The 26353-nt window shown below is 40.4% G+C and overlaps 1 protein-coding gene across 4 annotated transcripts in view; it reads left to right on the top strand.

The window, feature by feature from the left end:
* Positions 1-641: 641 nt before the first annotated feature.
* Positions 642-26353, top strand: part of LOC118928640 (vitamin D 25-hydroxylase) — a 43604-nt gene continuing 17892 nt past the window's right edge. For 3 of the 4 annotated variants that reach the window (XM_057507415.1, XM_036918075.2, XM_036918074.2), the window contains exon 1: positions 642-885. In XM_057507415.1, the coding sequence (XP_057363398.1) occupies positions 661-885 (225 nt within the window). In that variant the 5' untranslated portion in view covers positions 642-660. The remainder of the gene's footprint in view (positions 886-26353) is intronic. The other variant, XM_057507416.1, reaches the window with a different exon arrangement.

The raw sequence follows: 26353 nt of genomic DNA, 5'->3' as shown, positions 1-26353 counted from the left end.
GAGAAGGGTGGAAAGATATGTAATTAACTCAGTTTACTTAAATATTTAATAATCACAATTCTTAAGGGGTTGACATACACACACACAAATGCTTTATAAGAAAGAACCAATGAATAACAAAGGCCAATTAGATTTTCTTTTTATATTAATGAGTCAGTTCTCTAGTGGATATTCTGAAGATTATCCAGTTCAGCTAAAGACTGCAGTGCTAATAATATCTCCAGATTTCTTAGTCTGAGATAAATAGACCTGGTATCTAAAAATGACACCCTCAGGAAGGGCTTGGCAGTAAGGCAGGCAGGACCCAGCCAGCCGAGAAAGTGAGTCTGTGCAGACAAGTCAGCAATGCCCTCATGTCAACACCCTGGAATAGGCCTCCAGGCTTGGTGCCTCGCCAGGCTCTTCTCGCTTACAGCCACGCCCAGATCCAAAGGGTTGCACCGGCCTCTGCCCTAAGGACTCCGAGCTGGGCAAAGCCAAGTGTACCTGCCTGAAGCCAGGGGTAACTGTCTGTGTCTGCCCGAAGGCTCTACGTTCGGCCAGCCAATGGCCATGGATCTTGGGTGGGACCTCGGCGTATGGGCCAATGAGAGTGCGGTGAGGGTGGAGGATGAGCTCCAGCTAGGGGGGGATTCGCAGCCGCAGTCCCGAACCCGAGCCATGTGGGAACCTCGCGGAGCTGAGGCGTGCGCAGCGGCGCTCGGGGGCGCGCTTTTCCTGCTGCTCTTCGCGCTGGGCGTCCGCCAACTGCTGAAGCAGAGGCGGCCGTCGGGCTTCCCCCCGGGGCCGCCGGGGCTGCCGTTTGTCGGCAACATCTACTCGCTGGCCGCCTCAGCAGAGCTCCCCCACGTCTATATGAGAAAGCAGAGCCAGGTGTATGGCGAGGTACAGCGCGACCCGCCGCGGGCAGGGAGGGCGCGGACGCTCCTCGGGGTGGGCTGGCGGCCGCCCCTGGGCCCGAGGGGTCGGGACCCCTCTCCTTGCTGATCCGTGCGCCTGCGGCTGGGATGGAGACCCGCGTCCCGGCCAGGCGGAGAAGCCCTGGACGGCGCACCCCTGCCCAGCGGGTAGCCTTACCCGATCCTCCCCCACCCCCCCCCGGCGGGCGCCGGGTGTGCTCCCGCGCCTGCGCAGTGGGCCCCGAGGCGCCCGAGGACGCCCGAGCACGATGTTCCCGCGCGGGCGCAGTGGGCCCAGTGTGCGCCGGCCGGCGCCGGGCGTGACTGTATCTTCCCTCGGCTGAGGAGCACGGGACCCGGTGTCCCAGTGTCGCCGGACCCGCGTAGGTTAGGTTCTACCCCAAGCCTCTAGAGAAAACGAGGCGTCCGAATTCTAGTACCAAATTAATGGTTAATAGGACGTTCTTGGATGTCTGCTTTTGAGGACGGTGGTCTAGGCGTCCGCTGTGAGGATTAGGAAGCGCGGGTGACCGCCCCAGGCGGAGAAGTGGGCTCTGGAAAATGGCCTTGAGAGCCAATGAATTAATGACTAAAAACGGGTGCGGCGTCCTACAGCGCAGAGTGAGCAATGTCGTCTTGTCTGGCGGGGAGCATCCTCCCAGTAAACAGACTGCTGTGGGGCCCCCTGCCTTCCAGTATGGGCTCATTTAAATTCACAGTCGCTCAGGCGGTACTTGGGTCTTGCTTCATTGTACAGAGGAGGAAACAAGAGCACAGAAACGCTGAATGACTTGCAGACAGCCACACCGGTGCCGCCTGGCAGGGGAAAAGCCCAGAGCACAAGCCTGTGTGTGGGTGTCCTGACTCAGAAGGACGCAGACGTTTCCAGAGCACTGGTCCTGGTCGGGCTTACTTGTTCTGTTTTGAATCCATTCACTTACATTGAACAAGCCAGGCCCTTGCAGGAGCTGGGGATGAAGTGAAGAAGGCAGACACAGCCCTGTGTTAAGGAGTTGCAGCCTAGTGAAACTAAGTACCGACCACAAATTGTCGATAGTCCAGCAGAACTGTTTGGCAATGGTGGTATTCAGGTTGGGGCTTAAGCCCTTACTTTAACCGACTTCTACAAGAATTATTCTAGGTATTGGCAGCTTCCTAGTGTTTTACATTGTTAAAAGGGAAATTGGACTTAGGGAAAGCAAATATATATGGTTCTTAGGTTTTATTTTCCACCCTCTACCAAGAATTGAGTGTACTGCCATCATTTCCACTGAATATATTTGATCTGTGATATGCTGGTAGAACGCATTGTAATATTCTAGAGAAATCATGAGATGTGAAATCATGAGAGTAGAGGTTGAGTCCTTTTTCTACAGATAAAACTTGACCTTTACTTCTCTGAATCATAATTTTTCCTCATATGCAAATGAGAATAACTGAAAATAGTAAAGTGCTAGTCAAATGTAATTGTTTATTAGATTTATTACGACTACAAATTAAAAATTATTTCTAAAGCAATGATTTGAAATGGTTTCTTGCAGGATCAGAAATTAAGTTTTTCATATATAAATACTTGAACTGCAAGGAATCCTTTATTATGAATATTCTTTTGGGGAAGGATAATCTAAGTCTATCATAATAGATTACAAATTAAATTACACATTTTCTTGAAGACTATCATCTTAGGATAGGTAGATCTGGTACAATGGATTTAAGTGTAATCAGGGTTATTGCTGGTACAAGCGTATGAGGCAGCCATAGTTCTTTTAAAAGAGGGCTCTTTACTGGAGGTAAAAGTGAATAGAGCTAACCGGTGCTATTATGTGCAAGAGGGGCAGAGACAGAGAAAGGAATAAAAAATGAACAGGAATTACACATTGAGAGTAGACATTGTTTGCCTGACTCCAGCTTAGTTGAAAACCCCAAACACATTAACTATTTAAGCTATGGCAGCATTTGATCTTTTATGTTAGTTATGAAACACCCCTAAAGGTATCCCATTGTCTTAGAAGTACAAAGTCTCAAACTGAATATAAGTTGTTAAAATACTATAGCTTTTTTGGAAGTGGGAGGAAACTGTTATCTCTTATGCTTCTGGAAGATTGTGGAAAGTTATTTATAGGGCTTATTTGTAAATAGAATCTTAGATTCCACTGTCTTTATAATTTGGAGGTGTGTGCTTAGAGAAAAAAACCTGGACTTGAAAATTGCTTATAAGGAATGACAGCCACCCCAGGTGGCACACACTTTTATGAAGTCTGAATTCTATTCTCTTTTACAATTATTGAAAAGAGAACAATCAGTATTTATGTCTTACACATTCACCTTAAAAGCAATCTTACCTAGAAATGTACCACTTCAAGAATTACCATCTCCTTGGAGATTCACTCTGAATCTGTAAGATGCTACAGTGACTTTAATCTTAATCCAAATTTTGAGACACATTCCCTAACTAGCAAAGCTAGTATAAGTGGTTTTTATAATCTTATAAAATAAGATTGTTTTCAGATAATGCACATTAAGGACAAAAAAATAATTCCTTCAGTTTAACTCATTCATTTATTTATACAGTAAGCATTTATTATGACCTTTATACAGGTACTGAATGAGATTCTATGGAATGTTCAAAGATGAAAGATATGAAGTCACTGATTCTATGGAGTTTATAATTTAGCAGACAAGCAGAAGACAAGAATATGAATGTTTCTGGATCAAGGTAGTGTTAAATAAGTGCATGGGAGCATCTAAGCATGTGCTGTGGTAGTTAGAGGAGAGAGAGAGAGAGTACACCACGAAGGCCTCTTGCAAGATGATCCCTAAAGACTTGGTATGGTTTACACAGTCTGGCAATCAAGGCAGGTATTCCAAATGAGGAAACAACCCAAACAAAGGTTAAAACATGTGTGGCAATCATTTATCCATTTCATCAACAGCACTTTTCATTCTTCTATTAGCACTTTGCCCATGGTGTTGTAATATGCTTAAATATGTCTCCACTGTTCATTAGTTCAACATATGTTTATCAGTTGTAATCATATACTATGTACTGTCCTAGATGTGAAGATATAGCAGTGAACAAAACAGGTAAAACATCTGCCCAGGTGAAGCTTGCATTTTAAGGTTGGGGGGATAGACAATATAAACACAATTTTTAAAATTACATAATGTTAGAATACAGAGCATGAAGTAAATTAAATTAGGATAGGGGAAATGGAGAATGCCTGGGGAATTTAAATGGGTTAGTCAGAGCAGGCCTCACTGCAAAGAAGGAAAGACTTAAAGGGAATGAAGGAGCAAGCTATACAGATATCTATGAGAAGGACATTCCAGGCCAAGAAAACAAGTACAAAGGCCACAAAGCAGGATTATGCCATGTTGAGAATCAACTATGATGAGAAAAGAGATAAATTAAGAGGCTGTTATGATAACCTAGAAATGAAGATGGCCTGGATCAGAGTGTCAGTGATGGAAGTGGTAAGAAATTATCATATTCAGTTTATGTTCTGAAAGAAAGAACATGACTACTGAGCAGTAATGTGGGGCTTGAGAGAAAAATGGAGTCACATAGGCAGTTTGTGGGCATTTCTGGGTCTGAACAACTTGAAGGGTAGATGAAGTGGTCCTTAACTGAGATAGTGAAAAATTGTGGGTAGAGCTAGTTCGGTGGGAGGAGAAGAAACATGAAGATCATAGACTGACTTCTAGAGGGAAGGAAAGTGTTGCAGGTGTTACTGTTTCCTTCTCAGTATCATAACTAGTCCATAATAATACTAAAAATTATTTAGTAAATATATGAGACTAATCTTGGACCCTTCCAAAGAGCAAAACAGTTTAAGGAGAAATTTCTACAATATGATGCACAAATTTTTACCAAAAGTCCTTGAAAAAGTGTATACCAGGATAGATGTTAGTTCAAGTAACAATTACCCTGTTTTACCCTCAAATAGACCATCTCACGTTTCTGAGTACAGGTGGATTGCATAACAACTTTCTTAAGCCATGGCTCCTCCTTGGTTTTTATGATGCTAGTGTCCGCAGGCTGACAGCTTCACCCTGAAATATCACTCTCCTGTTTGTTCTTTCACTTAACACAACATTCTATCCCAGGGTCTTTTACCATCTTTGTAAAACCATCAGTCTCTTTTTTTTCCTGCAGTAGGACAACTGCTCATTCACTAATGAATTCTTTTGTTATCTCTGTTGTGATATTGTGATAAGAAATATATATTTGTTACTTGTCTCTTTCCTGGCACATTGCTCCTAAAACCCTTGGAATTTTCTAAGTGTTAGGAATGATAAAGGTATCTTTTGTTATTCATAAGAAGCCCCTTTCAACCACACCTGAGTTTATACTAATGAGATAATTTTTTTGAAACCCCCTGAGGATGAGAGCTTGTTGCCAGGAGAACCAACCAGGATTAGAGGGTTGGAATTTTCATTCCTATCCTCTTACTTCTGGGAAGGGGAGGGGAGGTGGAGGTTGAACTAATGGCCAGTGATTTAATCAATCATGCCTGGGTAATTAAGCCTCCATAAAAATCCCTGAATCACAGAGTTCAGAGAACTTCCATGTTGGTGAACACATGCTGGTGATCTGAGGGTACCATGCCTGGAGAGGGTATGGAAGCTCTGCATCCTTCCCCATTCCTTGCCCTATGCATCTCTTCCATATGGCTATTCCTGAGTTGTATATGTTAAAAAGAAAACCACAGGGGATTCTGGGAAAAATATGCAGACTAAGAAGGCAAGGCAAAAACCACCTCCCAAAAGCACATAGAACACAAATATACAGCAAATACAACCAAACCTGAAAATGACCTGAAGACTGCAGAACTGACTACCTACATCTGGGGAAGAAGAGAAGACCCTACAGAAAAGGGTAAAGTGGCAAATCCGTCATCCAGCAGGACTCAAGCCCTCCCCCAACTGTAGCCCACAGGCAGGAGGAAAAGGAATGGAGCTGGGAGGGATTAGAAGCCCAGGACTGCTGAACACCTGGCTCTGGAGATCTGCTCTGGGAACATGTACCCACATTACATGGTATTCTGGTGATTAGTGGGGCTGGACAACAGAGACAGATGGAACCCTTGGGGAGGCTGAGATGCCAGCCGCTTGTGGAGAATAGGCATGCTCTACCAGACCCCCTGAGAAAAAAACAAAGTGGGCAGTTTGAAAGACTTCCCAGCAGCAAGGGGGGCCCCAGAGGGGCAAGGGTTACACAGTGCTCTCTGCTTAGGTCAGGTGGACAATACCCATTCAACCTGCCCTCAGCCGAACAGGTTAGGAACTCTTAGGAGCTTCTATCACTCTCACTGGCAATGCAGTCCCTAAGCCACTTCTTGTGATGCATGGCCTGCCAGCTGGCAGTAAAATCAGAATTTCTCCCTCCCGACTTTCTCAGCCTTGTTTCAGGCTAGCCAGGGGACTGCATGTGGAAGCCAGCCCCAGGAACTCTTTCATCTCAGCAGGCACCAGTCTGGCTCACCAGCAGCACCCGCCATTGCAGCAGGCTGGATGGAGGGCGACTGCCCACAGCAGCAACAGCAGTGCAACACCAAAGCTCTCCCCTGTGCATGTAGCCCACTTGACCCAGCAATGGAGGCAGGCATTGCAGCCAGGAAGGCAGAGGGAGCTTCTCAGCCCTATTTTGGCCCAGCTACATAAGTACTGTAGGAGCCAATCCCAGGAGCTTCTTCCTCCTGGCACGTGCCTGTCCCACTCACCTGTGGCCCCTGCCATTCCTGCAAGCTGGGTTGGGGCGGCTTTACCCACAGCAACTACAGTGGCGCAGCTCTGAGTATTCTTCCTGCTGGCATGATCAGCTGATGGCCCACACAGCCCATCTGAAATCAGATCACTACAAGCCATACAGCTGCTCCTCCTGCTTCACACCAACAACTGGGGCTCCAGCATAAGAAATTGAGCTTCTGGGCACTAGATGGTGCCTCCTACACAAAGGTATTACTCCATAGGAGAAACACACACACACACACACAAAGGCTTCAAGGTAAAAGTCATAAACATGCTCATGGATCTATAGAAAAGTATTCAAGATCTCAGGGAAGACCTCAACAAAAAAGATAGAAGGCCTCCAAAAAAGTCACACAGAGCTGAAGAATACAGTATCTGAAATGAAAAATACAGTGGAGGGAATCAATAGCAGGCTTACACAGGTTGAAGATGTTGTATGTTATCTGGAAATTAGGGAGTAAGAAAACAATGAAGCTGAAATACAGAGAAAAACAGATGTCTAGGAATGAAAGAATAATAAGAAAGCTGTGTGACCAATCTAAACAGAACAATATTTGCATCATAGGCATACCAGAAGAAGAAGAAGAGAGAGACAAAGGAATAGAATGTCTCTTTGAAGAAATGTTGAAAACTTCCCCAGTCTGTGGAAGGAAATAGACACTCAGGTCAAGGAAGCCTAGAGATCTCCCAACAAAAAGAACCCTAGAAAGACAATACTAAGACATAAAATAATTAAAATGGCTAAGATCAAGGACAAGGAGAGAGTATTATTGAAAGGAGCCAGAGAGAGAAAAAAAAGATTGCTTATAAAGGAAACCCCATCAGACTATCATCAGACTTCTCAGCAGAAACTTTGCAGGTCAGAAAGGAATGGCATGATATATTTAATGTAATGAAACAGAAGAGCCTCAAAACAAGAATACTCTACCTGGCAAGATTATTATTTATATTTGAATTAGGGATTAAACAATTCTCAGATAAAAGTTGAAGGAATTCACCACCATTAAGCAAACCCTATAGGATATATTAAAGTAACTGCTCTAGATGGAAATGTTCCTAAGACTAAATAGCTGTCACCAGAGGAAATAAACCCACTGTAAAGGAGGTAGACCAATTAATCACCAAGCAAGTATAAAATTAAATAAACTATGCATAAAATCAATAAGGGATACAAAAAAAGTGCAGAATATGACACCTAATATATAAAGTATGGAGGAGGAAGAAGAAAAGGACAGGGGAAGTACCTTTAGATTGTGTTTGAAATAGAGTAATCAGCGATTTAAAATAGACTATTAGATAGTAAGGAAGCTGTCCTTGAACCTTTGGTAACCACAAATCTAAAGCCTACAATGGCAATAAGTCAATATCTATCAATAATCACCTTAAATATAAATGGACTGAATGCACCAATCAAAATTCATATGGCAGAATGGATTAACAAACAAGACCCATCTATATGCTGCCTATAAGAGACTCATTTCAGACCCAGAGACACACACAGATTAAAAGTGAAGGAATGGAAAAAGATACTTAAGCAAATAATAGGGAGCAAAAAGCAGAAGTAGCAGTACTTATATCAGACAAAATAGATTTCAAAACAAAGTAACAAGAGACAAAGAAGGACATTACATAATGATAAAGGGGTCAATCCAATAAGAGGATATAACCATTATAAATATCTGTGCACCCAATATCGAAGCACCTAAATATGTAAAACAGATACTAACAGAATTTAAGGGGGAAATAGACTGCAACAGTCATTTTAGGAGACTTTAACATACCACTTACACCAATAGATCAACCAGATAGAAAATACTAAGGAAACAAAGGCACTGAACAATACATTATAACAGATGGACCTAACAGACATCTACAGAACATTCCACCCCAAAACAGTAGGATAAACATTCTTCTCAAGTGTACATGGAACATTTTCCAGAATAGATCACATACTAGGCCACAAAAAGAGCCTCAATAAATTAAAAAGATTGAAATTGTATCAAGCAGATTCTTAGACTACAATGATATGAAACTAAAAATAAATAACACAAAGAAAACAAAAAAGCCTACAAACACATGGAGGCTTAACAACTGCTCCTAAGTAATCAATGCATCAATGACCAAATTAAAACAGAGATCAAGCAATATATGGAGACAAATGACAACAACAATTCAACAGCCCAAAACCTGTGGGATGCAGCAAAAGCAGTTCTAAGAGGAAAGTACATAGTAATACAGGCTTAAGAGGCAAGAACAATCTCAAATAAACAGTCTAAACTCATAATTAAAGAAAATAGAAAAAGAACAAATGATTCCCAAAGTCAGTAGAAGAAGGGACATAACAAAGATCAGAGCATAAGTAAAAATTGAGAGGAATAAAACAATAGAATCAATGAAACGAGGAACTGCTTCTTTGAGAAAATAAAATATACAAATCCCTAGCCAGACTTATCAAGAAAAAAAGAATGTACACACATAAACAGAATAAGAAATAAGAAAGGAAAAATCACTATGGACACCACAGAAATATGAGGAATTATTAGAGAATACTATGAAAAATTACGTGATAAAAATTGTATATTTTAGAAGAAATGGAAACTTTCTAGAAAAATACAACCTTCCAAGACTGACCCAGGAAGAAACACAAAATCTGAACAGACCAATTACCAGCAATGAAATTAAATTGGTAATAAAAAACTACCTAAGAACAAAATCCCTGAACCAGATGGTTTCATTGCTGAATTTTATCAAACATTTAGAGAAGACATAACACCCATCCTCCTTAAAGTTTTCCAAAAAGTAGAAGAGGAGGGAATACTTCCAAACTCATTCTGAGGCCAGAATCACTCTAATACCAAAACCAGGCAAAGAAACCAAAAAAAAAAAGAAAATTACAGACCAATATCCCTGATGAACATAGATGCAAAAATACTCAATAAAATATTAGCAAACTGAAATAAAAAATACATCAAAAAGATCATCCATCATAACCAAGTAGGATTTATTCCAGGGATGCAAGGATGGTATAATATTCATAAATCACACAGAGAAGACAAGTACTGATTCTAAAGCATCTTACTATGCTGATGGACAGTGACTGTAATGGGGTATGTAGTGGGGACTTGATAATGGGGGTAATCTAGTAATCACAATGTTGCTCATGTAGTATATTAATGATACCAAAAAAACCCACTGACAATAGTATTGAGCTACAAATTTTTTTAAATCCATTATAAGATAGTATCTATTTAATAAAACTTGTGTAAGAACTTAAAAAAATCATAAAACAGTCAATATCATACATCACATCAACAAAAAGGACAAAACTCACATGATCATCTCAATAGATGCAGAAAAAACATTTGATAAAATGCAACATCCATTCATGAAACAACTCCCAACAAAATGGGCATAGAGGATATTTACCTCAACGTAATAAAGACCATATATGACAACCCCACAGGCAACATCATACTAACAGTGAAAAACTGAAAGTTTTTCCTCTAAGATCAGGAACAAGACAATGATGCTAACTCTCACTACTTTTATTCAGCATAGCACTGGAGGTTCTAGTCATGGAAATCAAACAACACAAAGAGATAAAACGCATCGAGATTGGTAAGGAAGAAGTTAAACTGTCATTGTTTCCAGACAACATGATACTCTACTTAGAAAACCCTAAAGACTCCACCAAAAAACTATTAGAATGAATAATGGATTCAGCAAGGTTGCCCAATACAAACTTAGTAAACAGAAATCTGTTGCATTCCAATATACTAACAACAAATTGCCAGAAAGAGAACTCAGGAAAATAACTCTATCTACAATTGCATCTAAAATAATAAAATACCCAGAACTAAACCTAACCAAGGAGGTGAAAGACTTTTATTCTGAAAACTACAAGACACTCAGGAGAGAAATTTAAAAAGACACCAGAAGGTGGAAATCTGTCACGTGCTTCTGGATAGGAAGAATTAATATTGTCAAAATGGCCATCCTGCCTAAAGCAATCTACAGATTTACTGCATTCCCCATCAAAATACCAACAGCATTCTTCAACAAACTAGAACAAATATTTCTAAAATTCATAAGGAACCACAAAAGACCCCAACTAGCCAAAGCAATCCTGAGAAAGAAGAGCAAAGCTGGGGAGATTATATTCCCTGACTTCAAGCTTTACTACAAAGCCACAGTAATGAAAACTATTTGGTACTGGCACAAGAAGAGACCCATAGATCAATGGAACAGAATAGAGAACCCAGATATAAACCCACACACATATGGCCAATTAATATATGATAAGGAAGCCATGAATATACAGTGGAGAAATGACAGCCTTTTCAACAACTGGTGTTGGCAAAACTGGACAACTACATGTAAGAGAATGAAACTGGATTATTTTCTAACTCTGTACACAAAAGTAAACTCAAAATGGATCAAAGACCTGAATGTAAGTCATGAAACCATAAAACTCTTAAAAGAAAACAGGCAAAAATCTTAAATATAAACACAAGCAACATGTTCCTGAATATACCCCCTAGGGAAAGGGAAACACAATAAAAAATGAACAAGTGGGACTACATCAAACTCAAAAGCTTCTGTAGAGCAAAGGACACCATTAGCAGAACAAAAAGGCATCCTACAGTATGGGAGAATATATTTGCCAATGATTTATCTGATAAGGAGTTAACATCCAAAATATATAAAGAATTCATATGCCAGAGAGATTCTCAATATGGCGGCTTGAGTAGGGTGGTAGAAATATTCTCCCAAAACCACATATATTTTGAAAATACAGGAAATACAACTATTCATAAAAGAAAGACCAGAAGATACAGTACAACAGGCAGGCTATATCTACATCTGCAAGAACTCAGCATCTCATGAAAAGGGTAAGATACAAAGTTGTGACCTGGCGGGACTCAAGCACTCCCCCTACCCCAGCTCACCAGCAGGAGGAAAAGAATGAGAGTGGGGAGGAAGCGTAAGCACAGGACTGCTAAATAACCAGCCCTAGTAATATGCACCGGGAGCACAGACACATATTGCATTGTGTACTGGATATTAGAGGAATGGAAAAGCAAAATCTGAGACTAAGACTGCAAACAAGTCCCCAAAGCCGGCTGCCCTGGGACAAAAGAAAAGCGGGCACTTTAAAAGTCTTAAAGGGACAAGGGTTTAACAGGTGGACAAAATCGTCCTCGCACACTCAGCCCAGCAGGCTGAGAACTTTAAGGAACTTCAAGTGCCCTAACCCCCTGGGTGGCAACACAGCTCCGAAGCCCCTCGTGGTGATACGCAACCTGTCATTCATTCCCTCCCCACCACAAGCACTGCAATCAAACCAGCTGACCTGCCATTGCTGTGGAACAGCTGGGGAGAGAGGCACCGCCCACAGCAACCACACAGAGGCTTCTCACTGTGCACAGCTAACTGGCACAAACCCAGAGGCTGCCCCCAGCGTGCAGTTTACCAACACAGACAGCAGAGACTGGCAGAGTCCAGAAGGCACAAAGAGGCTCTGTTCTTGCGACAAACATGCACTGCTTCCCTGCAACCCCTGCCAGTGCCCTAGGCCATCCCATGGCCACCCCACCCATGGCAGCTCAGGAGATTAACCCAGAGGCTGCTCCCTGTGTGTGGTTGACCGGCACAGGCAGCAGAGACAGGCAAGGCAATCAGCAAGCAAGAAGGGCCTTTGTTCTTCCAGCTGACACATGCACCACTCACTGGCGACCACTCCCATCACCATGAAAAGGCAGAATAACCTTGTTCAGTCTAAAATCCCTCAAACATCAGAAAGAGGGCCTGGTGAGACTGAAATCACCAATCTTCCTGAGAAAGAACTCAAAATAAAAGTAATAAGCATGCTGATGGAGGAACAGAGAAATATGCAAGAGCTAAGGAATGAATTATGGAGGGAGACAACAGAAATGAGGTGAACAATGGACGGATTTAAGAGCAGACTGGATGAGGTGGAAGAGACTGTTAATGGAATAGAAAACAGAACAGAAATACAGAGAAGCTGAGGCAGAGAGAGTTAAAAGGATCTCTAGGAATGAAAAAATATTAAGAGAATTGTGTAACCAATCCAAACAGAACAATATTCACATTATAGGGGTACCAGAAGAAGAGAGAGAGAGAGAGAAAGGGATAGAAAGTGTCTGAAGAAATAATTGCTGAAAACTTCCCATTTTGGAAGACGAAATAGTATCTCAGACAATGGAAGTCCACAGATCTCCCAACAAAAGGAACCCAAGGAGGACAACACCAAGACATATAATAATTAAAATGGTAAAAAAATTTTTTTACAAGGACAGAGTATTAAAAGCAGCCAGAGAGAGAAAAAAGATCACCTACAAAGGAAAACACATCAGGCTATCATCAGACTTCTCAGCAGAAACTTACAGGGCAGAAAGAAATGGCATGATACATTCAATGCAATGAAACAGAAGAGCCCCTAACCAAGAATACTGTATCCAGCAAGATTATCATTTAAATTTGAAGGAAGGATTAAACAATTTCCAGTTAAGCAAAAGTTGAGGGAATTTACCTCCTATAAACCATCTCCACAATGTATTTTAAAGGGACTTCTCTAGATGGATGTGCTCCTAAGGCTAAGTAGATGTCACCAGAGGAAATAAAACGACAGCAAAGAAAGTACACCAACCAAATACTAACTAAAAGCAAAATAAAATAAGCAATCCCCGAAATCAGTCAAGGGAAACACAAAGAGTACAGAATAAAACACCTAACATATAAAGAGTAGAGGAGGAATAACAAGGGAGAGAAAGAATCATCAGACTGTGTTTATAATAGCATAATAAGTGAGTTAAGTTAGACGGTTAGATAGTAAAGAAGCTACCCTTGAACCTCTGGTAACCATGAATCCAAAGCCTGCAATGGCAGTAAGTACATATCTATCAATAATCACCCTAAATGTAAATGGACTGAATGCACCAATCAAAAGACACAGAGCAATAGAATGGATAAGAAAGCAAGACCCATCTATATACTGCTTAATAGAGACTCACCTCAAACCCAAAAACATACATACACTAAAAGTGAAGGGATGGAAAAACATATTTCATGCAAACAGTAGGGAGAAAAAAGCAGATGTTGCAGTACTTGTATCAGACAAAACAGACTTCAAAACAAAGAAAGTAACAAGAGATAAAGAAGGACACTACATAGAGGGAGCCAAGATGGTGGCATGAGTAGGACAGTGGGAATCTCCTCCCAAAAACATATATATTTTTGAAAATACAACAAATACAACTAATCCTAAAAGAGAGACCAGAAGACACAGGACAACAGCCAGACTACATCCACACCTGCGAGAACCCAGCATCTGGTGAAAGGGGTAAGATACAAGCCCTGGCCAGGCGGGACCCGAGCGCCCCTCAATCCAGCTCCCGGCGGGAGGAGAGGAGTCAGAGTGGGAAGGGAGAGGGAGCCCACTACTGCTAAACACCCAGCCCCAGCCATCTGCACCAGAGCGCAGACACAGTGCATGCATGGAGTGCTAGAAACTAGGGAAACAGGACAGCAAGACCTGTGAGCAGGTCCCGAAGCTGGTGCCCCTGTGACGAAGAAAAGCGAGTGCTTCTTGAAAGTCTTAAAGGGACAGGGACGCCACAGCTGGACGGAAGCATCCTGGGTCACAGTCCAGCAGCTGGAAATTCCAGGGAACTCTGGGTACACTAACCCCCTGGGCAACAGCTCTGAGACCCCTCACAGAGGTAAACAACCAAACAGCACCCCTGTCCATTACCCCTCCGGGGCCCCGCCATAGCAGAGCAGCAGCCTGAGGTGGGCCACGCCCAGAGCAAGGGAGCTTCTTCCATACCGGCCGGGCAAGATACAGAGACCCAATCTACATGCAATTGCCCAACACAAGCCCCTAGGGGTCGCAGTTGTCCCAGTAAAGAGGCCAGGAGCAAGTGGAAAGCCTTAGCTCTCCCAGCTGACAGAAAGTCAATAGCTCACCACTGCACCTATCAACATGAAAAGGCAAAAAAATTTGATCCAGACAAGACTAACACAGACAGCTTCGACATCTTCTACATCTTCCCCTGAAAAGGAACCCAGGGAGATAGATTTAACCAGTCTTCCTGAAAAAGAATTCAAAGCAAAAGTCATAACCATGCTGATGGACATGCAGAGAAATACGCAAGAACTAAGGAGGGAGAATACAGAAATAAAACAAGCTCTGGAAGGACTTCAAAACATAATGGATGAGATGCAAGAGACCATTAATGGACTAGAAAACAGACAACAGGAACACAGAGAAGCTGATGCAGAGAGAGATAAAAGGATCTCCAGGAATGAAACAACTTTAAGAGAACAGAGTGACCAATTGAAATGGAACAATATCCACATTATAGGGGTAACAGAAGAAGAGAGAGAAAAAGGGATAGAAAGTGTCTTTGAAGAAATAATTGCTGAAAACTTCCCCAAACTAGGGGAGAAAATGGCCTCTCAGATCACAGAGGTACACAGAACTCCCATGACAAGGGGTCCAAGGAGGGCAACACCAAGACACATAATAATTAAAATGGCAAAGATCAAAGACAAGGACAAAGTATTAAAGGCAGCCAGAGAGAAAAAAAAGGTCACCTACAAAGGAAAACCCATCAGGCTATCATGAAACTTCACAACAGAAACCCTACAGGCCAGAAGAGAATGGCATGATATACTTAATGCAATGAAAGAGAAGGGCCTTGAACCAAGACTACTGTATCCAGCACGAATATCATTTAAATATGAAGGAGGGATTAAACAATTCCCAGACAAGCAAAAGTTGAGGGAATTTGCCTCCCACAAACCACCTCTACAGGGCATCCTACAGGGACTGCTCTAGATGGGAGCACTCCTAAAAAGAGCACAGAACAAAACACCCAACATATGAAGAAGGGAGGAGGAGGAATAAGAAGGGAGAGAAGAAAAGAATCTCCAGACAGTGTATATAACAGCTCAATAAGCAAGCTAAGTTAGACAGTAAGATAGTACAGAAGCTAACCTTGAACCTTTGGTAACCACAAACTTAAAGCCTGCAATGGCAATAAGTACATACCTTTCAATAATCACCCTAAATGTAAATGGACTGAATGAACCCATCAAAAGACACAGAGTAATAGAATGGATAAAAAAGCAAGACCCATCTATATGCTGCTTACAAGAGACTCACCTCAAACCCAAAGACATGCACAGACTTAAAGTCAAGGGATGGAAAAAGATATTTCATGCAAACAACAGAGAAAAAAGCAGGTGTTGCAATACTAGTATCAGACAAAATAGACTTCAAAATAAAGAAAGTAACAAAAGATAAAGAAGGACATTACATAATGATAAAGGGCTCAGTCCAACAAGAGGATATAACCATTATAAATATATATGCACCCAATACAGGAACACCGACATATGTGAAACAAATACTAACAGAATTGAAGGAGAAAATAGAATGCAATGCATTCATTCTGGGAGACTTCAACACACCACTCACTCTAAAGGACAGATCCACCAGACAGAAAAGAAGTAAGGACACGGAAGCACTGAACAACACACTAGAACAGATGGATCTAATAGACATCTACAGAACTCTACATCCAAAAGCAACAGGATACACATTCTTCTCAAGTGCAAATGGAACATTCTCCAGAATAGACCACATACTAGGCCACAAAAAGAGCCTCAGTAAATTCAAAAAGATTGAAATCCTACCAACCAACTTTTCAGACCACAAAGGCATAAAACTAGAAATAAACTGTACAAAGAAAGCAAACAGGCTCACAAACACATGGAGCTTAACAACATGCTCCTAAATAATCAATGGATCAATGACCAAATCAAAATGGAGATCCAGCAATATATGGAAACAAATGACAACAACACAAAGCCCCAACTACTGTGTAATACAGCAAAAGCAGTCTTAAGAGGAAAGTATATAGCAATCCAGGCATATGTAAAGAAGGAAGAACAATCCCAAATGAATGGTCTAATGTCACAATTATCGAAATTGGAAAAAGAAGAACAAATGAGGCCTAAGGTCAGCAGAAGGAGGGACATAATAAAGATGAGAGAAGAAATAAATAAAATTGAGAAGAATAAAACAGTAGAAAAAATCAATGAAACCAAGAGCTGGTTCTTTGAGAAAATAAACAAAATAGATAAGCCTCTAGCCAGACTTATTAAGAGGAAAAGAAAGTCAACACAAATCAACAGAACAGAAACAAGAAAGGAAAAATCACGACGGACCCCACAGAAATACAAAGAATTATTAGAGAGTACTATGAAAACCTACATGCTAACAAGCTGGGAAACCTAGGAGAAATGGACAACTTCCTAGAAAACTACAACCTTCCAAGACTGACCCAGAAAGAAACAGAAAATTTAAACAGACCAATTACCAGCAATGAAATTGAAGTGGCAATCAAAAAACTACCAAAGAACAAAACCCCCAGGCTGGACGGATTTACCTCAGAATTTTATCAGACATACAGAGAAGACATAATACCCATTCTCCTTAAAGTTTTCCAAAAAATAGAAGAGGATAGAATACTCCCAAACTCATTCTATGAAGCCAACATCACCCTAATACCAAAACCAGGCAAAGACCCCACCAAAAAAGAAAACTACAGACCAATATCCCTGATGAACATAGATGCAAAAATACTCAACAAAATATTAGCAAGCTGAATTCAAAAATACATCAAGAGGATTGTACACCATGACCAAGTGGGATTCATCCCAGGGATGCAAGGATGGTACAACATTCGAAAATCCATCAACATCATCCACCACATCAACAAAAAGAAAGACAAAAACCACATGATCATTTCCATAGATGCTGAAAAAGCATTCGATAAAATTCAACATCCATTCATGATAAAAACTCTCAACAAAATGGGTATAGAGGGCAAGTACCTCAACATAATAAAGGCCATCTATGAAAAACCCACAGCCAACATTATATTGAATAGCGAGAAGCTGAAAGCTTTTCCTCTGCGATCAGGAACAAGACAGGGATGCCCACTCTCCCCACTGTTATTCAACATAGTACTGGAGGTCCTAGTCATGGCCATTAGACAAAACAAAGAAATAAAAGGAATCCAGATTGGTAAAAAAGAAGTCAAACTGTCACTATTTGCAGATGACATGATATTGTACATAAAAAACCCTAAAGACTCCACTCCAAAACTACTAGAACTAATATCGGAATTCAGCAAAGTTGCAGGATACAAAATTAACACACAGAAATCTGTGGCTTTCCTATACACTAACAATAAACTAATAGAGAAATCAGGAAGACAATTCCATTCACAATAGCATCAAAAAAAATTAAATACCTAGGAATAAACCTAACCAAGGAAGCAAAAGACCTATACCCTGAAAACTATAAGACACTCTTAAGAGAAATTAAAGAGGTCACTAACAAATGGAAACTTATCCCATGCTCTTGGCTAGGAAGAATTAATATCGTCAAAATGGCCATCGTGCCCAAAGCAATATACAGATTCGATGCAATCCCTATTAAATTACCAACAGCTTTCTTCAATGAACTGGAACAAATAGTTCAAAAATTCATATGGAAACACCGAAGACCCAAATAGATAAAGCAATCCTGAGAAGGAAGAATAAAGTGGGGGGGATCTCACTCCCCAACTTCAAGCTCTACTACAAAGTCATAGTAATCAAGACAATTTGGTACTGGCACAAGAACAGAGCCACAGACCAATGGAACAGAATAGAGACTCCAAACATTAACCCAAATATATATGGTCAACTAATATTCGATAAAGGGGCCATGGACATACAATGGGGAAATGACAGTCTCTTCAACAGATGGTGCTCGCAAAACTGGACAGCTACATGTAATAGAATGAAACTGAATCACTGTCTATCCCCATACACAAAAGTAAATTTGAAATGGATCAAAGACTTGAATGTAAGTCATGAAACCATAAAACTCTTAGAAAAAAACATAGGCAAAAATCTCTTAGACATAAACATGAGTGACCTCTTCTTGAACATATCTCCCTGGGCAGGGGAATCAAATGCAAAAATGAACAAATGGGACTATATCAAGCTGAAAAGCTTCTGTACAGCAAAGGACACCATCAATAGAACAAAAAGGTATCCTACAGTATGGGAGAATATATTCGAAAATGACAGATCTGATAAAGGTTTGACATCCAAAATATATAAAGAGCTCACACACCTCAACAAACAAAAAGCAAATAATCCAATTAAAAAATGGGCAGAGGAGCTGAATAGACAGTTCTCTAAAGAAGAAATTCAGATGGCCAACAGACACATGAAAAGATGCTCCACATCGCTTGTCATCAGAGAAATGCAAATTAAAACCACAATGAGATATCATCTCACACCAGTAAGGATGGCTACCATCCAAAAGACAAATAACAACAAATGCTGGCAAGGTTGTGGAGAAAGGGGAACCCTCCTACACTGCTGGTGGGAATGTAAATTAGTTCAACCTTTGTGGAAAGCAGTATGGAGGTTCCTCAAAATGCTCAAAATAGAAATACCATCTGATCCAGGAATTCCACTTCTAGGAATTTACCCTAAGAATGCAGCACTCCAGTTTGAAAAAGACAGATGCACCCCTATGTTTATCGCTACACTATTTACAATAGCCAAGATATGGAAGCAACCTAAATGTCCATCACTGGATGAATGGATAAAGAAGAGGTGGTACATATACACAAAGGAATATTACTCAGCCATGAGAAAAAAACAAATCCTACCATTCACAACAACATGGATGGAGCTAGAGGGTATTATGCTCAGTGAAATAAGCCAGGCGGAGAAAGACAAGTACCCATTGATTTCACTCATATGTGGAGTATAAGAACAAAAGAAAACTGAAGAAACAAAGCAGCAGCAGAAGCACAGAACCCAAGAATGGACTAATAGTTACCAAAGGGAAAGGGACTGGGGAGGACGGGTGGGAAAGGAGGGATAAGGACGGGAAGAAAAGAAAGGGGGCATTATGATTAGCATGTATAATGTTGGGGGGGCACGGGGAGGGCTGTGCAACACAGAGAAGACAAGTAGTGATTTTACAGCATCTTACTATGTTGAAGGACAGTGACTGTGAACTTGGTGACAAGTAGTGATTTTACATCATCTTACTATGTTGATGGACAGTGACTGTGAATGGGGATGTGGGGGGGACTTGGTGAAGGGGGGAGCCTAGTAAACACAATTCCTTCATGTAATTGTAAATTAATGATACCAAAATAAAAATAATAAATAAAAACTAAATTAAAAAAAGAAGGACATTACATAATGATAAAGGGGTCAGTCCAACCAGAGGATATAACCATTATAAATATATATGCACCCAACACAGAAGCACCTACATATGTGAAACAAATACTAACAGAATTAAAGGAGGAAATAGAATACAACACATTCATTTTAGGAGACTTCAACACACCAGTCACTCCAAAGGACAGATCAACCAGACTAAAAATAAGTAAGGATACAGAGGCACTGAACAACACACTAGAACAGATGGACCTAACAGACATGTACAGAACTCTACACCCAAAAGCAGCAGGGCACACATTCTTCTCAAGTGCACACGGAACATTTTCCAGAATAGACCACATACTAGGCCACAAAAGAGCCTCAGTGAATTCAACAAGATTGAAATTCTACCAACCAAATTCTCAGATCACAAAGGTGTAAAACTAGAAATAAATTATACAAAGAAAACAAAAAGGCTCACAAACACATGGAGGCTTAACAACATGCTCCTAAATAATCAGTGGATCAATCACCAAATTAAAACAGAGGTCAAGCAATATATGGAGATAAATGAAAACAACAGCGCAATGCCCCAACTTCTGTGGGATGCAGCAAAGGCAGTTCTAAGAGGAAAGTATATAGCAATCCAGGACTATTTAAAGAAGGAAGAACAATCCCAAATTGATAGAAAGTCTAAATTCACAATTATTGAAACTGGAAAAAGAAGAACAAATGAGGCCCAAAGTCAGTAGAAGGAGGGTCATAACAAAGATTAGAGCAGAAATAAATAAAATTGAGAATAATAAAACAATAGAAAAAAAGTGAAACCAAGAGCTGGTCCTTTGAGAAAATAAACAAAATAGATAAACCTGTAGCCAGACTTATAAAGAAAAAAAGAGACTCTACACACATAAACAGAATCGGAAATGAGGAAGGAAAAATCACAAGGGACACCACAGAAATACAAAGAATTATTAGAGAATACTATGAAAATCTATATGCTAACGAACTGGATAACGTAGAAGAAATAGACAAGTTTCTAGAAAAATACAACCTTCTAAGACTGACCCAGGAAGAAACAGAAAATCTAAATGGAACAATTATCAACAAAGAAATTGAACCAGTAATCAAAAAACTGCCCAAAAACAAACCACCCAGGCCAGATGGATTCACCGCTGAATTTTATCAGACATTTAGAGAATACATAATACCCATTCTCCTTAAAGTTTTCCAAAAAATAGAAGAGGAGGGGCTACTTCCAAACTCATTCTATGAAGCCCACATCACTATAATACCAAAACCAGACAAAGACACCACAAAAAAGAAAATTACAGACCAATATCCCTGATGAACATAGATGCAAAAATACTCAACAAAATATTAGCAAACTGAATTAAAAAATACATCAAGAGGATCATACACCATAACCAAGTGGGATTCATCTCAGGGATGGAAGGATGGTGCAACACTTGAAAATCCATCAACATCATACACCACCATCAATAAAAAGAAGGACAAAAACCACATGATCATCTCCATAGATGCTGAAAAGCATTCAAAAAAATTCAACACTCATTCATAATAAAAACTCTCAACAAAATGTATAGTGTATAGAGGGCAACAAAAAGTGTATAGAGGGCAAGTACCTCAACATAATAAAGGCCATATATGACACAGCCAACATCATACTTAACAGTGAGAAGCTGAAAGCTTTTCCCCTAAGACTGGGGATAAGCAAGGGATGCCTATTCTACCCACTTTTATTCAACATAGTACTGGAGATCCTAGCCACAGCAATCAGACAACACAAAGAAATACAAGACATCCAGATTGGTAAGGAAGAAGTCAAACTGTCACTATTTGCAGATGACATGATATTGTACATAAAAAACCCTAAGGAATCCACTCTAATAAAATGACTAGAACTAATATCTGAATTCAGCAAAGTTGCAGGATACAAAATTAACACAGAAATATTTTGCATTCCTATTCACTAATGATGAACTAGCAGAAAGAGAATTCAGGAAAGCAATTTCATTCACAATTGCATTTAAAAAAATACCTAGGAATAAACCTAACCAAGGAAGTGAAAGACCTATGCTCTGAAAACTACAAGACAGTCTTAAGAGAAATTGAAGAGGACACTAACAAATGGAAATTCATCCCATGCTCTTGGCTAGGAAGAATTAATATTGTCAAAATGGCCATCCTGCCTAAAGCAATCTACAGATTCAATGCAATCTCCTTCAAAATACCAACCGCATTCTTCAACAAACTGGAAAAATTGTTCTAAAATTCATATGGAACCACAAAAGACCCTGAATAGCCAAAGCAATCCTGAGAAGGAAGAATAAAGCAGGGGGATCTCGCTTCCCAACTTGAAGCTCTACTACAAAGCCACAGTAATCAAGACAATTTGGTACTGGCACAAGAACATGCCCATAGACCAGTGGAACAGAATAGAGAGCCAGATATTAATCCAAACATATATGGTCAATTAATATACAATAAAGGAGCCATGGATGTACAGTGGGGAAATGACAGCCTCTTTAACAGCTGGTGTTGGCAAAATTGGACAACTACATGTAAGAGAATGAAATTGGATCATTGTCTAACCCCATACACAAAAGTAAACTCGATGTGGATCAAAGACCTGAATGTAAGTCATGAAACCATAAAACTCCTAGAAAAAATCATAGGCAAAAGTCTCTTGGACATAAACATGAGCAACTTCTTCATGAGCATATCTCCCCGGGCAAGGGAAACAAAGGAAAAATGAACAAGTGGGACTATATCAAGCTGAAAAGTTTCTGTAGAGCAAAGGACACCATCAGTAGAACAAAAAGGCATCCTCTTGTATGGGAGAATATATTCATAAATGGCATATCCGATAAAGGGTTGACATCCAAAATATATAAAGAGCTCATACACCTCAACAAACAAAAAGCAAATAATCCAATTAAAAAATGGGCAGAGGGTCTGAACAGACAGTTCTCCAAAGAAGAAATTCAGATGGCCAACAGGCACATGAAAAGATGCTCCACATCGCTAATCATCAGAGAAATGCAAATTAAAACCACAATGAGATATCACATCACACCTATTAGGATGGCCACCATCCAAAAGAGAAACAACAAATGTTGGCGAGAAAGTGGAGAAAGGGGAACCCTCCTACACTGCTGGTGGGAATGTAAGCTAGTTCAACCATTGTGGAAAGCAGAATGGAGGTTCCTCAAAAAACTAAAAATAGAAATATCATTTGACCCAGGAATTCCACTCCTAGTGTTTACCCTAAGATTGCAGGAGCCCAGTTTGAAAAAGACATATGCGCTACTATGTTTTTTGCAGCACTATTTACAATAGCCAAGAAATGGAAGCAACCTAAGAGCCCATCAGTAGATGAATGGATAAAGAAGATGTACATATACACAATGGAATATTATTCAGCCATCATAAGAAAACAAATCCTACCATTTGCAACAAAATGGATGGAGCTAGAGGGTATAAAGCTCAGTGAAATAAGCCAGGCGGAGAAAGGCAAGTATGCAATGATTTCACTTATCTGTGGAGCGTAAGAACAAAGCAAAAACTGAAGGAACAAAACAGCAGCAGACTCACGGAACCCAAGAATGGACTAACAGTTACCAAAGATAAAGGGACTGGGGAGGATGGGTGGGAAGGGAGGGATAAGGGGGTAAAGGGGGCATTAAGATTAGCACACATAATGTGGGGAGGGGGCACAGGGAAGACAGTACAACACAGAGAAGACAAGTAGTGACTATAGCATCTTACTACGCTAATGGACAGTGACTGTAATAGGGTATGCGGTGGGGACTTGATAATTGGGAGGTCTAGTAACCATTATGTTGCTCATGTAATTGTACATTAATGATACCAAAATAAATTTAAAAGAAGAACTCTTATGCCTCAATATCCAGAAAGCAAATAACCCGATTTAAAAATAGGCTGAGGACCTGAACACACACCTTTCCAAAGAAGAAATATGGATGATGAACAGGCACATGAAAAAATGCTCCACATCACGAATCATCAGGGAATTGCAAATTAAAAGCACAATGAGATAACACCTCACACCAGTTAGGATTGCCACTATCCAAATGACAGGAAACAACAAATACTGGTGAGGATGTGGGAAAAAGGGAATCCTATATTGTTGGTGGGAATGTAAATTGGTTCAACTCTTGTGGAAAACAATATGGAGTTTCCTCAAAAATCTAAAAGGGAAATACTGTTTGACCCAGTAATTCCACTCCTAGGAATTTACCCAAAGAGAACAAAATCTCTGATTCAAAAAGACATTTGCACCCCTATGTTTATTGCATCACTATTTACAGTAGCCAAGATATGGAAGCAACCTATGTGTCTATCAATAGACAAACTGATGAAGAAGTGGTACAATACACAATGGAATATTATTCAGCCATAAAAATAAAAGAAATCCTGCCATTGCTACAACATGGATGGATGTAGAGGGTATTATGCTCAGTGATTAAGTCAGGTGGAGAAAGACAAATACCAAATGATTTCACTCATTTGTGGATTATAAAAACAAAGCAAAACAGAAGGAACAAAAAAGTAATAGACTCACAGACACAGAGAAGGGACTAGTAGTTACCAAAGGGGAGGGGTGAGGGAGGGTGGATGGTGAGGGAGACGGGGATTAAGGGGCAGTATGATTCACAATCACAATATAGGTAGGTCACGGGGAAGGCAGTACAGCATGGAGAATACAATTACTGACTCTATAACATCTTACTATGTTGATAGACAGTGACTGCAAGTAAGGTCTTGATAATGTGGGTGAGTGTTGAACCACTGTGTTGTGTATGTGAAACCTTTATAAGATCATATATCAATGATATTCTAATAAAGAAAAAAAGCTGTTAGAAAATTGGCAAGGTGATATGAAAAGATATTTCAGAGTAGAAGGAATGGAAATGGCCAAAGATATATGATAAATAGAAAGAAAGGAAGGAAGAAAGAAAACTACAGGCCTAAAATGGAGTTACTTCTGCTAGGCCAAGTCACCAAACCAGGGTTTAACACCTAACCTAATTGCAATTTTAACCTACCCCAGAGATGTCCATCAGGAATTTTCTAGTCAGAACCAATGAGGTAATCTGTCACATGAGCCTTCCATTCCCTCTGAAGGAGATGAGGTAATCTGCATGATAAGACCACCTGTACATCCCCTTAATGGAAAATGACCAGGCCTGAAATAGTCCCTTTTCTTTTGTTAATAACTTCTTGCCCTGTCCTCCTGTTTATAAAAACCTTCCATTTGGTAGAACTCCTTGGAGCATCTCTACTTGCAAGATGGGATACTGCTGAATTCATGAATTACTTAATAAAGCCAATTAGATTTTAAAATTTACTTAGTTGAATTTTGTTTTTTTTTTAACATATCCTCCTATGATAAACTGGTAATGTAGTAAGTAAAATATTTTCCTGAGTTCTACAAGCCATTCCAGCAAATTAAACAAACCTGAGGAGGCAGTCATGGCACCTCTGATTTATAGCCTGTTGGTCAGAATCATAGGTAATGACCTGGACTTGCAGTTGGCACCTGAAGTGAAGGAGCGCGCGTTTGGCACTGAGCCCTTAGCCTGTAGGATCGGATACTTTTCCCAGGAAGACACTATCTCTGGGTAGTTGGTGAAAGAATTGAGGTAAATTGTAGGTCACCTAACTGGTGTCCCAGAATTGCTTGGTATGTAAAATCCACATATCTGGAATCGGCAGTCTTGTAGTAGAGTATTGCAAGTAAAGGAGAAACACAGGAGGAGGATTTTTTTTCCTTTATAGCTGCTAAAATTACACTTCTGAGAAAAGACCGTTCCATTCCTGCTTAGGAAACTGAAAGAGACCTACCTCTGCTCAGCTGGTGTCTAGCCCTTTGTGCTGTTACACTGCCACTTTCGACTAATACCACTGCTTGTCATAAGCAGTCCATGCTTCTTCAAGGTTCTGGATGTACCAACAGCTGACTTAAGGCCCATCCTTATGCCAAAGACTCCATTGCTCAGCTGGTTGATTCTGTTACTACCTGGAGGTCTTCATCACTTTTGCTGCTGTTACTACTTCTGTTGAACTTCTGTAGTGTTGTTTTTCTTTTCCCAAATGAGTACACCATGGCTGAATTACTCTACTTGTTTGCACAGAAACAAGGCTGGATTCAGTACTTTAGCTCTAATAAGCTCTCAGTTAACCCTTGAGCGGATGGGGATAAGCCATCTTTGCATCCCACTGATAAGGTAGCATTGTTCCCTCACTGGACTAGGCCCTTATCTTGGGCTAAATAGAATAGACTGCAATGCAGAGTTGTGACATTGTAAGCGAACCTGAAGTGAAGCAAATGATCAGCTCCAACACGGTGTAGGACGGATATTCTGCCTTGTCTTCTCCTC

The sequence above is a fragment of the Manis pentadactyla genome, chromosome 9, assembly GCF_030020395.1.
Source record: "Manis pentadactyla isolate mManPen7 chromosome 9, mManPen7.hap1, whole genome shotgun sequence".
Taxonomy (NCBI): Eukaryota; Metazoa; Chordata; class Mammalia; order Pholidota; family Manidae; genus Manis; species Manis pentadactyla.
The sequence above is the reverse complement of the archived record's forward strand: the minus strand, read 5'-3'. Positions and strand labels throughout refer to the sequence as shown.